Here is a 15,090-nt window from a genome sequence, read left to right as displayed (position 1 = left end):
TATTTCGTTCCCTCGATTTATAAATCATGCACATGATTTATTAATTAATTCCCTCGATTTACTAAAACGTGCGCATGATTTACTATTTAGTTTCCTCAATTTACTAAAACTTGTGTACGATTTACTATTTTGTTCCCTCAATTTACTAAAACATGCACACGATTTACTATTTTGTTCCCTCGATTTATAAATCATGCGCATGATTCATTCATTCGTTCCCTCGATTTACTAATACGTGCACATGATTTACTATTTCATTCCCTCGATTTACTAAAACATGCGCACGATTTACTATTTTGTGCCCTCGATTTATAAATCATGCACATGAATTATTAATTAATTCCCTCGATTTACTAAAACGTGCGCATGATTTACTATTTCGTTCCCTTGATTTACTAAAACTTGCGTACGATTTACTATTTTGTTCCCTCGATTTACTAAAACGTACGCACAATTTACTATTTCGTTCCCTCGATTTACTAAAACATGCACACGATTTACGATTTTGTTCCCTCGATTTATAAATCATGCGCATGATTCATTCATTCGTTCCCTCGATTTACTAATACGTGTGCATGATTTACTATTTCGTTCCCTCGATTTATAAATTATGCACATGATTTATTAATTAATTCCCTCGATTTACTAAAACGTGCGCATGATTTACTATTTAGTTTCCTCAATTTACTAAAACGTGCGCATGATTTACTATTTCGTTCCCTCGATTTACTAAAACGTACGCACAATTTACTATTTCGTTCCCTCGATTTACTAAAACGTGCGCATGATTTACTATTTCGTTCCCTTGATTTACTAAAACATGCGCACGATTTACTGTTTCGTTATTTCAAACGAAATAGTAAATCGTGCACACAATTTAATTTTTTTTCTTGAATGTCATGTGCAGGGCTCCGTACATATCAATGAGATTACAAAAATATGTGATAGGGTAATAAAAAAGTCACTGAGGTTAAAAAATAAATTCATGCGAATGCATAAGGTGACCTTTACCCCTTACTAAATAAACTGCACATTTACATCATAAACAGAAGCATGTTTTGTGTTGTTTGTTTTTGTGGTCAGTGTTGAAAGACCACAGAACAGATGACTTGAATTTATTCTTAGACTGTGTGCAGAACACTGAATTCATTGATTAGAATGCACAAATAATGTTTGCCTTCAATTTCAGCATTCCGTGTGTTTTTCCTGAGGGAAGAGAGGTGCTTTGACACAATGACAGTGTGACCCGTGAGTGACCGCAGCAGCTCAGTGAGTTCAGATCATTCAGCAGCAGCAGCAACAACTCTGAAATCTCTCCTCCTCCATTAGACTCTCATTATATACAGAAATACTGAGGCTTTTTTCTCTGGAATCAAACGGATATCTGATGGAGGGTTGAAATCATTCATCTGATGATGAAATCTGCTTATAAGTAAGTAAATTTGAGATGAAAATTAAATCTATTATGATATGCATTTGTTGTACAGAATGACAGTGATCCAATAACATGATTAGGATGCAGTTTATACAAGTGTGAATTGTATTTCTGTCCAAGATTATCTTTGATAAACACTGTATAAAACATTTCATGCCACTTTTCCACTTGTTTCTCTATTATTTGAATGCCATTGTGAGTGTTGTAAGAGCCTGTGTTTATTTGTGTTTGTGTAACTGTGACCCTTTTCATTGTCTTGTGTTACTCCAGCATTCTCTGGCTGTTTTCACACCACAACTCATTTTACATGCTTAGAAACGTTTACAGAAATGTAATATTTTTATTGATTTCAGTGTTGTCTGATGATCCCTCTAGAGCAGCTGTCACTTCAACAGTATTAAAGTCTATGTATGAAGGATGATTCACGCAAATGGACAAAGATTTAAAATAGCGGATTATTTTTCCCTCAGAATGTGCAGAATTATGCTTTGGGATGATGGATAATCAACATAGAAGAACTGTTAATGTGAGTAAACAAGCACATTTAAAAAAAATAGATGAATAAAATAAAAAATACTTAGAAATGTGTGTGAATGAGCTAAACAGCGTTGTGGAAAATGATGTTTTTACTATACACGATTTTTATAAACCAAGAAAGCGTATAAAATAATAAACTAGATAAAAAAGTTAGTCGAGACAAACTTTAAGTTAGCTTGAAAAAGCCAGTCCAGAAAGTTTAAAGTAATTTGTAAATTTTAAAAATTTCAGTTTTCAGTTTGTTTTAGTTTAGAAGTTTTGATAGATAGATAGATAGATAGATAGAGTCAGGGTACTCAAGGTGGTTGCTAAGGTGTTGTTATGTGGTTGCTAAGGTACTACGGGTGGCTGCTAAGGTGTTGCTATGCAGTTGCAAAGGTATTCTGGTTGGTTGCTATGTGGTTGCTAGGGTACTCTGTGTGGCTGCTAAGGTGTTGCTATGTGGTTGCTAGGGTAATCTGAGTGGTTGCCCTGGTGTTGCTATGTGGTTGCTAAGGTATTCTGATTGGTCGCTTGGGTGTTGCTATGTGGTTGTTAAGGTATTCTGGATGGTTGCTAGGGTGTTTCTATGCGGTTGCTAGGGTATTTGGGCTGGTTGCTAGGATGTTGCCAGGGAGATTTGTGTGGTTGCTAGGCAGTTGCCATGGTGTTCTGGGTGGTGGCTATGAGATAGATAGATAGATTGATTGATTGATTGATTCATTGATTGATAGATTGATTTAATTTGATAGATAGATAGATAGATAGATAGATAGATAGATGGAGTCAGGGTACTCAAGGTGGTTGCTAGGTTGTTGTTATGTGGTTGCTAAGGTACTACAGGTGGCTGCTAGGGTGTTGCTATGCAGTTGCTAAGGTATTCTGGTTAGTTGCTATACGGTTGCGAGGGTACTCGGGGTGGTTGCTAAGGTGTTGCTATGTGGTTGCTAGGGTAATCTGAGTGGTTGCTAGGGTGTTGCTATGTTGTTGTTAAGGTATTCTGGATGGTTGCTAGGGTGTTGCTATGTGGTTGCTAGGGTGTTGCTATGTGGTTGTTAAGGTATTCTGGATGGTTGTTCTGGGTGGTTGCTATGAGATAGAGAGATAGATAGATTGATAGATTGATTGATAGATTGATTTAGTTTGAGAGATATAGTTTGATAGATAGATAGAGTTTATGAGTTTGAATGAGTTTCAGTGGATTAGAAATAATACATAGAATGGCAGTTTAATTGAGTCTAATGGGCTTCCGTAGAGTTAAAGCTCTGGAAGGAGTCAGAAATTTTAATCTCAAAAGAAAATAGCATTACAGTAAGTTGGCTTTCCCAAGCCAACTTAATAATCGACAGACAAGCTAAAATACAGAATTACCCACGGTGCACTGTTTTGTGTACTAATGTTTGAACTATTAAACTAACATGACACAATTAAAACGAAAATTCTGTCATCATTTACTCACCCCATGTCGTTTCAAACCCATAAGACTTTCGTTCATCTTTGGAACACAAATGAAGATCTTTTTGATGAAATCAAATGATCTCAGAGATTTCTGTCCTATAGCCTTCGCAACTTCCACTTTACATGTAGTTTAGACATCATTGATTAAAGTAATCCACTCCAGTAGTTTAACCTGAGTTTTGTGAAGCGACATAGGTGCTTTGTTTGCGTAAAAAGCATAATTTATTACATTATTTACAAAGTATTAGTCTCAAATGCGCGTACATGCGAGCACCACAACGTATGCGGGTTGAGCAGCCGTTATTTCGCAAACGCGCGTTGGAGATGAATTACAACGGATTTGCCCGTTCACACAAAGGACGATAACTATAATGAAAACGATAAAATATAGTTCTAAAAATCGTTATACATATAAACGAATAGCAGAATTCACACCACAACTATAACTATAAATGCACAGAGAAACAATATTGTTGGAATCACTTTCAGAGTGATGTTTTTTCAGCTAATGAACAGCCAATTGACAGCCAATCAGAATCCATCCTGCTTTAAAGCGCACGAGCATTTAAAGTGACAGACGACCAAACTGCAGCACGCACTTATAATTAATAGAAGGATCACACAATAATTATGTGGATTTTTTTTTTTTTAATCTGAGGATTAAAGAAGCTTCTTGGAAAATACAAAACATAATTAATCAAATAATCTGTTACTGTTAAAGAAACATGCATAAAATACAAATTGTAGAATTGTTCATTGCTGAAAGCGAACTTCTGCAGTATGTCATTATATACTGTCCTTTGACTGTCAGTTTCTCTGATTGCTTCAGATGGCCTCCAGTGAACCTGATACTTATCAATCTAATGAGGAACCCCAGCCTGGTGACCTCATCGAGATCTTCAGACCAGCCTATCAGCACTGGGCTCTTTACCTGGGAGACGGATACATCATCAACCTCACTCCTGTCGGTCAGTGTCATGTCTCAAAAATAACTCAAAGCTACACTCTCAAAAAATATTTAGCCCTAAATTTAAGATTGCTGTATCTGAATTGCATATAAAAGCTCAGTTCATTTGGATTAAACAGTTTAAAACAACTTTACATTTGTTAATGTTAGTTGACTTCACTTAAATTGAGCATTTACTAATACATTATAAAAATCAAAAGTTGTATCTGTATCTATTTAATGGACCTGAACTAACAATGAACTGTATTTTATATGATTTATCGTTAACACTGTTTAGTAAATACTGTAACAAACATATTGCTCGTTGTTAGTTAATAATGCATTAGCCAATGTTAACTAATGGACCTTAATGGAAAGTGTTACCAACAGCTTATTCATTTATAATATGACTTTACATATCTTATCTTAATTGTTTATAATGCACATTAAGCTGCTTTTTGATCCACCAGCTGAATGAAAATGCAATTTCATCCTCTGACAGTAGGTGGCACTTACAGAACAGCAGAAATACAGCGGTTACCCCCTGCATATGCACATAAATGAACTAATAAACTTGCATATTTGTCTGTCATACATAAATGAAACAGGTAATTATAACATCATAGTTTATTATATACTATCTATTTTATTTTATTTAAATAATCAGATTTTCAAAATGCATTTACTGAAATTGCTTAAAATCAGCATAAATGTGTAAATCAGTTCACTCTAAAATAAAAAATGCTGTGTTAAAAAAAACCCAAGTTGAGTTAAAAATGGACAAACCCAGTGAATGGGTTGTTTTAACCTAGCAGTTGAGTTAAATGTTTGCCCATTTCGATGTTTGTCCATTTTCAACCCAACTTGGGTTGTTTTTAACTTAACATTTTTTAGTATTACAAAATATGAAAAAATGGCAGATTTATTGATAATACATATATAAATCTGCTTATTGTGTATTTAAAACCCAATCAGTGCTATTACAGAAATCTGACCTGTTTCATTTATGTATGACTTACAAATATGCATCACGTTAAGTTTATTTATGTTAAAACTGTGTCCAAACGCATGTGATTTTTAAAATGCAATTCAAATACATAATCATTTGAGTGCAGACATCTTTAAACGTGTTTTCTTCCCGTCAGATGAGGGTCAAGCAGCCGCCATGTCCAGCGTGAAATCTGTGTTCAGCCGGAAGGCCGTGGTCCGCATGCAGCTCTTGAAGGAAGTTGTGGGGGCAGATTCATTCAGGATCAACAATAAATATGATGACAATCACACGCCACTGCCCGTCTCTGAGATCATTCAGCGAGCTCAGCTCCTCATTGGACAGGAGGTGTCATATGACCTGCTGGGCAGCAACTGTGAACACTTTGTCACTCTTCTTCGCTATGGGGAGGGAGTGTCTGAACAGGTTAAAAAGTACCACATTATTACCATGTTTCAGGATTTTGGTATTCAATCAGCACTATGCAAATAGCATCATCTGATATGGTATTTTGGCATGTTTCAAATCTAGTGAAGATGCAATTTGAGGCATCATGGGTGCTCCGACCAAAAATGCTGTCTAGTTAGACAAGTACCATGTAAATGCCTTGATAGATGAATATGGTATTTAGTCAGAAGCTCATCACTGTACTTTTTTTCTGTAAGAACATCCATACTGATGCATTGTCATTCCGTCTGCGTTCACAGGCGTCACGGGCGATAGGCGCCATCAGTTTGGTGACGGCTGCAGCAAGTGCTTTCTCAGTGCTGGGACTGATCAACACACGCTCCAGAAACAGACCGTTCTAGATCTGCTGAAGCTCAGACCACACAAGACGTTATATATATATATGGAGTGATCTGAATTACATCTGCTGACCTTTTCATTTGGATGGAAAGACTGTAGGGCATCTGACAAAAGTTATATGTCCTCGATATACTCAGCTTTTTAAGTTGAAAACAAGTTGTGTGTGACAATGCAATGAACCTTTGCTGTGACAACTTGATATGGTATTCATAGAAATTAAATAAAAACTAGAATTTTGTCTAGATAAAGGAGCTTATTGTATTCTTGAATGTTCAAAAACACCTAATTTTCCTCATATTCTCCATTGTTGCTGCTCCTCTCTTCCCTGTCTGTCAGTAACGCTCTGTTTAGTTCCCGTCTCTATGAAGCCTGTCCTTCTGAAAAGCACAATGTGCTCTGATTGGTCAGCTGGACCAGTGTGTTGTGATTGGTTAAGTGGTTTGAGTGTGCTTGGGAAATGTCCCGCCCCTTACCATAACCGCCAGTTTCGAACAAAAAAACAACAACCCACAACATATATTGGAAATAAATGTTTTAATTACATATATCAAATGTACAAAAAGGTGAAAATCTTGGCAGCGACTTGTGAAAGTAGCACAATGCTGATTGGTCAGCTGAAGTGTAACGGAGCTGCTGATTGGTCGGCTCAGGTGTTCTGTGCAGCCTGCTGCATGATGACAGAACACAGACTCAATAACTGCAAATACTCGTCTGCGCCGTCTGACAGACACTTATCCACCTCCTGAAAGACACACATCAGAACATTTGATCTCAACAAAACCAACACATTTTCACAAAACAAGAAAACATTTTAAACTCTCTTGGTTCATGAACAGTGAAGGTTCACTTACGGCCATCTTCTCTGCAATGACAGACTTCTGTTTATCGCTCAGCTTCTCTTCGATGATGACGTCATGTAACTGGTTGAGAACATTGTTTGCAGCGTATCCCTGATCGATCAGATCCTGCACAAATCAAAACGAGCTTAGCAGTCAAGACACAGAAAATTGATATCTGAAAACATTCACAGATGGCAAAAAATGATGTTCTTCCTCAGTATTTTTGTCTCGTTTTCCCAGTACAAGTATCTAAAGCAAAATGTCTCACCTTCACAGCGAGCTCCAGCTTTTCAAAAGCACCTCTGTAACAGGTCTGGAGGAGCGTTTCAATCACTTTGGGTGGAACCACCTTGAAAAGAAAGTATTGTTTTGAGATGGTTTATTCAAAATCTGGGTCTCAATCAGGTACGTTCACTCACCCCGGCGATCTCGATGATGATTTGTTCAGTAATTTCCCGCTCAGCGTTGAGTCTCGCGGCGCTCTGGAGATACGTGATGGCTTTCCGGAGATCTCCTTCTGACACTTTCACCAGAGCCTCGATTCCCTTTAACACACATGAAACATTTCACACACACATTCGATAAAATATTTAGTCGATAAAAGAGAGTTTGTGCTTTAAAGTCGGCATTCTCTATTGGGACGTCTATATCTGAGTGAAACGACTTCTCGTAGAACAAATGTCAGACGGGACTTGATTTTGTCCGTTGGGAATTGATTGGATGGTTGGGGATCTGCAAGGTTTTTAAAATCAAATTTAGGGCTTTTTAACACTAGCACAAATAAAATTAACTCCATATAGGGTAGAGCAACGTCTAGGGTAACATGCAACCATAAAATGACAATTTAAACAACTTTACAAATCAAACAAAAAAGTTTTAAACCTCACATTTCAGCCTTTAAACCTTTTTAAAGAAAAGGGATACGTCAAATGCTTAAATTTAAAATATGATTATTTATTACATTCATTTAAAATATCATTTTATATCTCTTATCTTAATTGTTTAGATTTTTATAATGCACATTAAGCTTCTTTTTGATTCACCAGCTGAATGAAAATGCAATTTCACCTTCTGACAGTAGCAGAAATATAGCGGTTACCCCCTGCATACAGCGCAGATGCACTTTTTAGAAACGCTACAATCTTGCAAGTACAATGTAAACATCCTAAGGTAAACACTGTTCATCAACTTGGCGTAAATGTGGGCTTTTCGGTGATAACGAACTGCTCTGAAAGTGTGAGCCTGGAGAACATGCTTTTACTTTCAAACATGCAGCACTCACATTTAACTAAATCATAGTCTTTTGAGGTTTAATAATCACATTAAGTCATATCACGATTCCTGTTTTTACCTTATTGGAATCAATAAGCAGAATCGGAGTCACTAAAATGCAAACGATACCTAACCCTACTGGTGAATTATTAATTATTAATTATTAACATTTCATGGTAGGGTTGTCAAACATACCAGTACTACAGTACATTTTCTTATAGACGCTGCTTCCAAACAGTCTCGTTCGTGTTTGTTTGAGCTCTCTGACAGTCAAAAGTTTCTATTTACAGTTTTTACAAGCACTGATCACTGTAGCCAATCACAGTCATTTCTATTGAGTGCATGAATGCAATGGCCAATCAGAGGTGCTAGTCAGTAAGTTAGCCAGAATCCACTTAAAGGGATAGCAACATGTCAAATCTTACAAAAGTTACTTTCAAAGGTGAATTACTCTGTTTTGATAACTCCCGTAGACATCAGTGTTTATATCTGAACTTTAACCTTTTATCCCAGTACTTCTGTGATAATTTTAATTATTCTAAGACAGAAATGATGATGCTGTGTGGTAGAAAAGACTGTTTGTGAAGCTGTTTCATACCTAAACATGACAACTGCTCTCTCTGGGTCTGAACACAGATCTGAATGTTTGCTGCGATCGTACTTGTCAAAGATTCAATAGATACAGCCGAATCGTTTTCATTTATGAATGAGATCGGGATCTTGTAACAATTAATTGTGTAATCATACACCGCAGTTTTTGGATTGAAACATCGAAATTCAATCGATGAGCGACAGTGATAACCAACCATATTTCATGGATAATAATAAACAAAACTGCTCCATTTACATCGTTGCTGTACTTGAGGTTCTCCTTCCCACAGATCTCCAGCAGACGCTCCTGCTGAATGTCATTGGCCAGCGGTTTGAAGCGGAACTTGGAGCATCTGGAGGTCAGAGGCTCAATGATCCTGAAGAAACAAGCATGAGTTAAGAGTCGGTGCTGTAGAAGAGGCTCATGGTGCGTTTGTGCGTTCACACTGACCGGCTGACGTAGTTGCAGATGAGACAGAATCGAGTGGTTCGAGACTCTTTCTCCATTGTGCGTCGGAGCGCCGCCTGAGCGGCGTTGGTCATGGAATCCGCCTCGTCCAGGATGATGATCTTAAACGGCGGACAAGGCTTCCCACTGGGAATCAGAAAGGAAAGCTTGCATTCAGAAAAACATGATCAGCGGGAAACCATCGCGTTTAGTGGTGGCGTAACTCACTCTGTTCGCGAGCCGGCCACCGTCAGCTGGGCAAAGTTCTTCACCTTCTCACGGACCACCTGAATCCCTCGTTCATCAGACGCGTTGAGCTCCAGAACTCTCTGTCGGTACAGCTCAGGTCTGCACACACACACACACACACAGCAGCATATGAGCAAACGTGAATCTGCATCATCACGTCTGCATGAACACAGGTACAGTTCTTACCCATAAAGCTCTCTGGCAGCCGCGAGGATGGTGGACGTCTTTCCTGTTCCAGGAGGTCCATAGAACAGCAGGTTGGGCAGCTGTAAGAACACCACAGCATTATTACACTGTCAGAGGATTCATTCTATTTTTAATTACTACTTATGTTTTTATTGTCATTTTAAAAGTTTTAGTATTTTTTTTTTTTAATTTTTACTTCAGTTTTAGTAATTTTAATACTTCAGCTTAAACAGAAATGATTAATTTTGCCTTGGCAACTAATTTAAATAAAATAAGTTCTCTTTATTAATTTTTATTTCAGTTTTAGTAATTTTAGTCCTTCAACTTTGAAATTTGAAAATTTGCCTTGGCATCTAATAATGCTAACAATGCTAAAACATTGCTGTGTCCCAATTTGCATACTATCCGTCCTAAATAGTATTTGAAATAAAAATTAGTATGTCCCAAATCGTTGTATGTTGAAATGAGTATTCCAAAGATACCCGGATGGTCTACTTTTCCCCGGTTATATTTCGAAGTGCAGATCGGTGCACATTCGTAGCATGTAATTTTGACCTTCAACCGTTTGGAGGCCATTGAAGTCCACTATAAGGAGAATAATCCTGGATTATTTTCATCAAAAACCTTAATTTCTTTTTGCCCGAAGAAACCGAATGAAAATCTTGGATGACATGGGGGTGAGTAAATTTTTAGGAAAAGTTTATTTAAAAGTGGAGTAATCCTTTAATGGATCTTGAGAGAGGAAAAGTCATTGCTGGCTATGCAGGCCTCACTGAGCCATCGGATTTCATCAAAAACATCTTAATTTGTGTTCTGAAGAGAGTGAGTAAACATTTTTGGGTGAACTAACCCTTTAAAAGTACTTTTTAATATGTATTTTTAGTTTATGATAATAACAGAGAGGAAAGAGCGTGACTCTTTTGAAATTAAGCTACTGACTCAGTGTGAAACTTTTCTGACCTCATTAAATGACACTAATTTCATCACAAATGTTCTGATGATTCAGATTTCACAAACAGATCAGTGTAGTGAAGGAGAATCACGCACATCAGCGCCCTCTAGAGATTTCTTCAGTACTGCAACCACCTCCTCCTGAAAAGCCACTTCATCCACACACTTTGGTCTGCTGAAGAGATCAAAAACACACACAGATGAAATCTGAGGTGAATTATGAACACACTTTGGAGCAAAAATGCATGATTCACTCTCAGATGACATGAATATGGTGCATATATGATGAAGTCTCACTATTTCTCCACCCAGGGCACTGCTCTCTGCTTCTTCTCTCCACCTGATGATGATGAAGGTTTCTGAGCTTTAACACTCTGTGATGAGGTTCCTTTCAAAAACGCCTGCATATCTCCTGCTGTAAACAACAGAAGAGAGAAAACTATCATTTAAACTTCTTCATCATCAAATTTCATCATTTATCTCCATTTACTGAGGTGATAGCCGCTCTCACCTAAAGCTGACACGACCGATGGAAGAGAATAAGGCAGAATATATCTCTTTATTGTCGAATAAATGTGAATGAAACGGAGGTTTGTTGATACTCCGTCAGATTCCCGCCAGAGATGCACGAATGTCGTTTGCGCGTGTACGTCAATGGTGCGCGCCGCTGCTGCTCGTTGTCACGTGATAACATTCACGCTGAATGTTTTGCTTTAGATTATGCTTGTTTTTGTGTGTGTGTGTTTGTGTAATAATATAACTAATAATAATATTAATGTCGTTAGTAATATTATCACACAGACAAGAATTTGTATTTCAAATCATTCGATGGTTTTTCAAGAAACATAATTTATTATTTATTAATTATTATGGAAGTGGAAGAACATTAAACCATCCTTAATTTATTTTTAAATGTTTATCATCCATAAAAATGATTTTAAAAAATCCAGAGATTAAACAAATGTATTAATAAAAGACACTATTGATTTGAAAACAAAATCAAGCTTCTCAAAATCGTAAACTGAGTACGCACTTTTTGTTTTATAATGCATATTTAATTAAAAAAAATATTATACGTATTATATTTGAAAAAAATATTATGTGCTTCTGTTTTCCTGGTGACGGGAGTGATCTAAATTCTGCGTCACTGCTCTCTGTTAGTTCTGTCTGCGCCGCCGTGCGTCATTGCGTCATCACACTCTAAAAACCCAGAGATTAATCATATTCGCTAACTAAAAATCAGTATTATTTATTAAAACAACACCAAGCTGTACATCCAAACTATTTCTATTTCTCAAAATTGTAGAGATGTAAATAAAGTGAGCGTGTACTTTTTAGTTTTTATGTATATTTAATATTTTATATTATTATACTTCTTAAAAATGATCTATTGTTATTATTTATTATTTTATACTTATTATATTCCACATTCCCGAAGTGATCGGTGCTCCGTTAGTGTTGTCTGCGCCGCCGTGCGTCATTGCGTCATCACACGCTCAGTGTTTTTGCTTCGTCTCTTTCAAACCGCGGAGAGACTCTTTCTTTTCTACCTTCAGTTTTTCCTCTCGCTTTGGACTTTAGCGCTTCATCGGATGCTCGTGTGTTTGTCGTTGTGCTTGTGGAGCGAGGGACGCGGAACGCGCCGAGAGCAGAGAGTTTTTGGAGGCGTTTTATTGCGCATGTTCATGAACCGCCCGAATGAACGCGGATCAATAAAACACTGAGATCTGTTCAAAACACGCGCATCAGCATCAAAACAGCGAGGGACCTGAAAACAGATGATTTCTGTGACTGGAGTCACTGATCAGACTGATCGATACCTCATCAATATCTGATCGATAACAGAGGAGCCCGGAGGAGATGCGCGCGCACTGATACACACATCTGATCGATATATGATCGATAACACATGCTGCAGCGCGTCTGACGGACTGTCTGGAGGATGCAATGGTCACATTAGGCAGGTGTGCTCTTCTTCTTCCTCCTCCTCCTCCTCTGGCTGGATGCTTTGAGCCGGTGTGTGAGATCAGGTGGATGTGAGACACACATACACACTCACACACACACACACACACACACACACACATACACACACGCACACACACACAGTCATGCAGGCTGCGCCCTTCCAGTATGATTTCTACAGTGAGGAGAACGCGCCCAAATGGAGAGGACTGCTGGTGCCGTCACTCAACAAGGTGAGACAGCTGTCACACTACATGTACATTTATGCTTTTATCCAAAGTCACTTCACTGAAATAAAGAGCTACATTGTATCAGATCATGCATTCCTGGGAATCGAACCCATGACCTTGTCGTTGCCAGTGCCACGATTTACGAGTTTATCATCGGCCGATACTGATATCTGAATGCCGATATCTGAAGAGCAAGTGACCGATATAAGGCATGGAAGCCCATTTCCACCTCATAAGAAAATAAACAAGCGATGGTAAATCTTTATTATGACATAAAACCGTGAAATTATGACATATTTATAAGATGAAATGTCAATATTAGGACCTAAAGAGTCAAAATAACTACATAAAAAGACGATTATGATGTGATAGTAGGGATGCACGATATATCGGCCACAATATCGGTATCGGCTTTAATGGTGAGACTTTTGTTGTTGTAATCAGGCTATCAAAAATTGTATAAAAATTTGCATTTAGATTTATTGGCCAATATATCGGTTATTAGCTTTCAAATATAAAGAATTATCGGTTATCGGTATCGGCCAAAATGTTCATAACGGTGTTCATATTCAGATACCTGAGTGCCGATTTTTGAAGAGCAAGTGAGCGATATAATGCGTGGAAGCCCATTTCCGTCTCATAAGAAAATAAACATGCGTTGGTAAATCTTTATTATGACGTAAAACCTCGAAATTATGACTTACTAAGTCATATTTATAAGATAAAAAGTCAATATTATGATCGAAAGAGTCAAAATAACTACATAAAAAGACTATTATGATGCGATAGTAGGGATGCACTATATATCGGCCACAATATCGGTATCGGCCGATATATGTTCATTTTTAATGTTGTCGGTATCGGCCTGATAAGAGCATTTGGTTGATATATTAAAGCCGGTAAATAGAGTATTTCCTTCACCCTGATGGTTTTGAATTGCTTGAAATATGATTAAAATCACTTCAAAAAGGAAAATACAGTGCAATGTACAGCGCAAGTCTGTCATATAGACTACATAATATTATAATGAGAATATTATAATTGTGTGTTTGGGACGGGACATGACTTCAGAGCCATGATTTACCGTTTGAGCTGCAGAAATGCCAATATGAGTTTATCATTGGCCAATACTGATACCTGAGTGCCGATATCTGAAGAGCAAGTGACCGATATAATGCGTGGAAGTCCATTGCCACCTCATAAGAAAATAAACATGCGTTGGTAAATCTTTATTATGACTTAAAACCTCGAAATTATGACTTACTAAGTCATATTTATAAGGTGAAAAGTCAATATTATGATCTAGAGTCAAAATAAGCCTGTATATCGGCCACAATATCGGTATCGGCCGATATATTTGTTCATTTTTAATGTTGTCGGTATCGGCCTGATAAGATCATTTGGTCGATATATTAAAACCGATAAATAGAGTATTTCCTTCGCCATGATGGTTTTGAATTGCTTGAACTATGATTAAAATCACTTCAAAAAGGAAAATACAGTGCAATGTACAGCGCAAGTCTGTCATATAGACTACATAATATTATAATGAGAATATTATAATTGTGTGTTTGGGACGGGACATGACATCAGTGCCACAATTTACCGTTTGAGCTGCAGAAATGCCGATATGAGTTTATCATTGGCCAATACTGATACCTGAGTGCCGATAACTGAAGAGCAAGTGACCGATATAATGCGTGGAAGTCCATTTCCGCCTCATAAGAAAATAAACATGCATTGGTAAATCTTTATTATGACATAAAACCTCAAAATTGTGACGTACTAAGTCATGTTTATACGATGAAAAGTCAATATTATGACTTAAAAAGTCAAAATAAGTACATAAAAAGACATGATTATGATGCGATAGTAGGGATGCACGATATATCGGCCACAATATTGGTATCGGCCGATATATGTTCATTTTTAATGTTGTATCGGCCCGATAAGAACATTTGGACGATATATTATAGCCGATAAATACAGTATTTCCTTCGCCATGATGGTTTTGAATTGCTTGAAATATGATTGAAATCACTTCAAAAAGGAAAATACAGTGCAATGTACAGTGCAAGTCTGTCATATAGACTACATAATATTAGAATGAGAATATTATAATCCTGTATTTGGGACATGGCTTTTAATGGTGAGACTTTTGTTTTTGTAATCAGGCTATCAAAAATTATATAAAAATTTGGATTTAGAT

General features: G+C 37.2%; 3 protein-coding genes across 4 annotated transcripts in view; 2 read left to right on the top strand and 1 right to left on the bottom strand.

The window, feature by feature from the left end:
- The first annotated feature begins 830 nt into the window (after positions 1 to 830).
- On the top strand, positions 831 to 6,175 carry plaat1 (phospholipase A and acyltransferase 1). 2 transcript variants are annotated; one of them, XM_067387057.1, is made up of 5 exons: positions 831 to 1,432; positions 1,906 to 1,961; positions 4,239 to 4,377; positions 5,501 to 5,769; positions 6,051 to 6,175. In XM_067387057.1, the coding sequence occupies exons 2-5, from the start codon at positions 1,929 to 1,931 to the stop codon at positions 6,150 to 6,152; spliced, it is 543 nt and encodes a 180-aa protein (XP_067243158.1). In that variant the 5' UTR covers positions 831 to 1,432; positions 1,906 to 1,928; the 3' UTR covers positions 6,153 to 6,175. The 2 variants fall into 2 exon arrangements, with proteins under 2 accessions (XP_067243158.1, XP_067243157.1); XM_067387056.1 differs by having other exon boundaries at positions 1,789 to 1,961.
- A 499-nt stretch (positions 6,176 to 6,674) lies between these two features.
- On the bottom strand, positions 6,675 to 11,341 carry rfc4 (replication factor C (activator 1) 4). Its single transcript, XM_067387055.1, has 11 exons — positions 11,198 to 11,341; positions 10,984 to 11,101; positions 10,783 to 10,861; positions 9,736 to 9,815; positions 9,529 to 9,648; positions 9,304 to 9,447; positions 9,109 to 9,229; positions 7,409 to 7,534; positions 7,258 to 7,338; positions 7,002 to 7,115; positions 6,675 to 6,892 (listed from the first exon to the last, which is right to left on the bottom strand). The coding sequence occupies exons 2-11, from the start codon at positions 11,091 to 11,093 to the stop codon at positions 6,797 to 6,799; spliced, it is 1,071 nt and encodes a 356-aa protein (XP_067243156.1). The 5' UTR covers positions 11,094 to 11,101; positions 11,198 to 11,341; the 3' UTR covers positions 6,675 to 6,796.
- Positions 11,342 to 12,164: 823 nt separating this feature from the next.
- The window catches only part of sos1 (son of sevenless homolog 1 (Drosophila)), a 62,450-nt gene continuing 59,524 nt past the window's right edge, over positions 12,165 to 15,090 (top strand). The window contains exon 1 of the mRNA XM_067387697.1: positions 12,165 to 12,884. Coding sequence (XP_067243798.1) covers positions 12,798 to 12,884 — 87 coding nt within the window. The 5' untranslated portion in view covers positions 12,165 to 12,797. The remainder of the gene's footprint in view (positions 12,885 to 15,090) is intronic.

The sequence above is a fragment of the Chanodichthys erythropterus genome, chromosome 6, assembly GCF_024489055.1.
Source record: "Chanodichthys erythropterus isolate Z2021 chromosome 6, ASM2448905v1, whole genome shotgun sequence".
Classification (NCBI taxonomy): domain Eukaryota; kingdom Metazoa; phylum Chordata; class Actinopteri; order Cypriniformes; family Xenocyprididae; genus Chanodichthys; species Chanodichthys erythropterus.
Note: the sequence above shows the minus strand (reverse complement) of the source record. Positions and strands in the feature narration are given on the sequence as shown.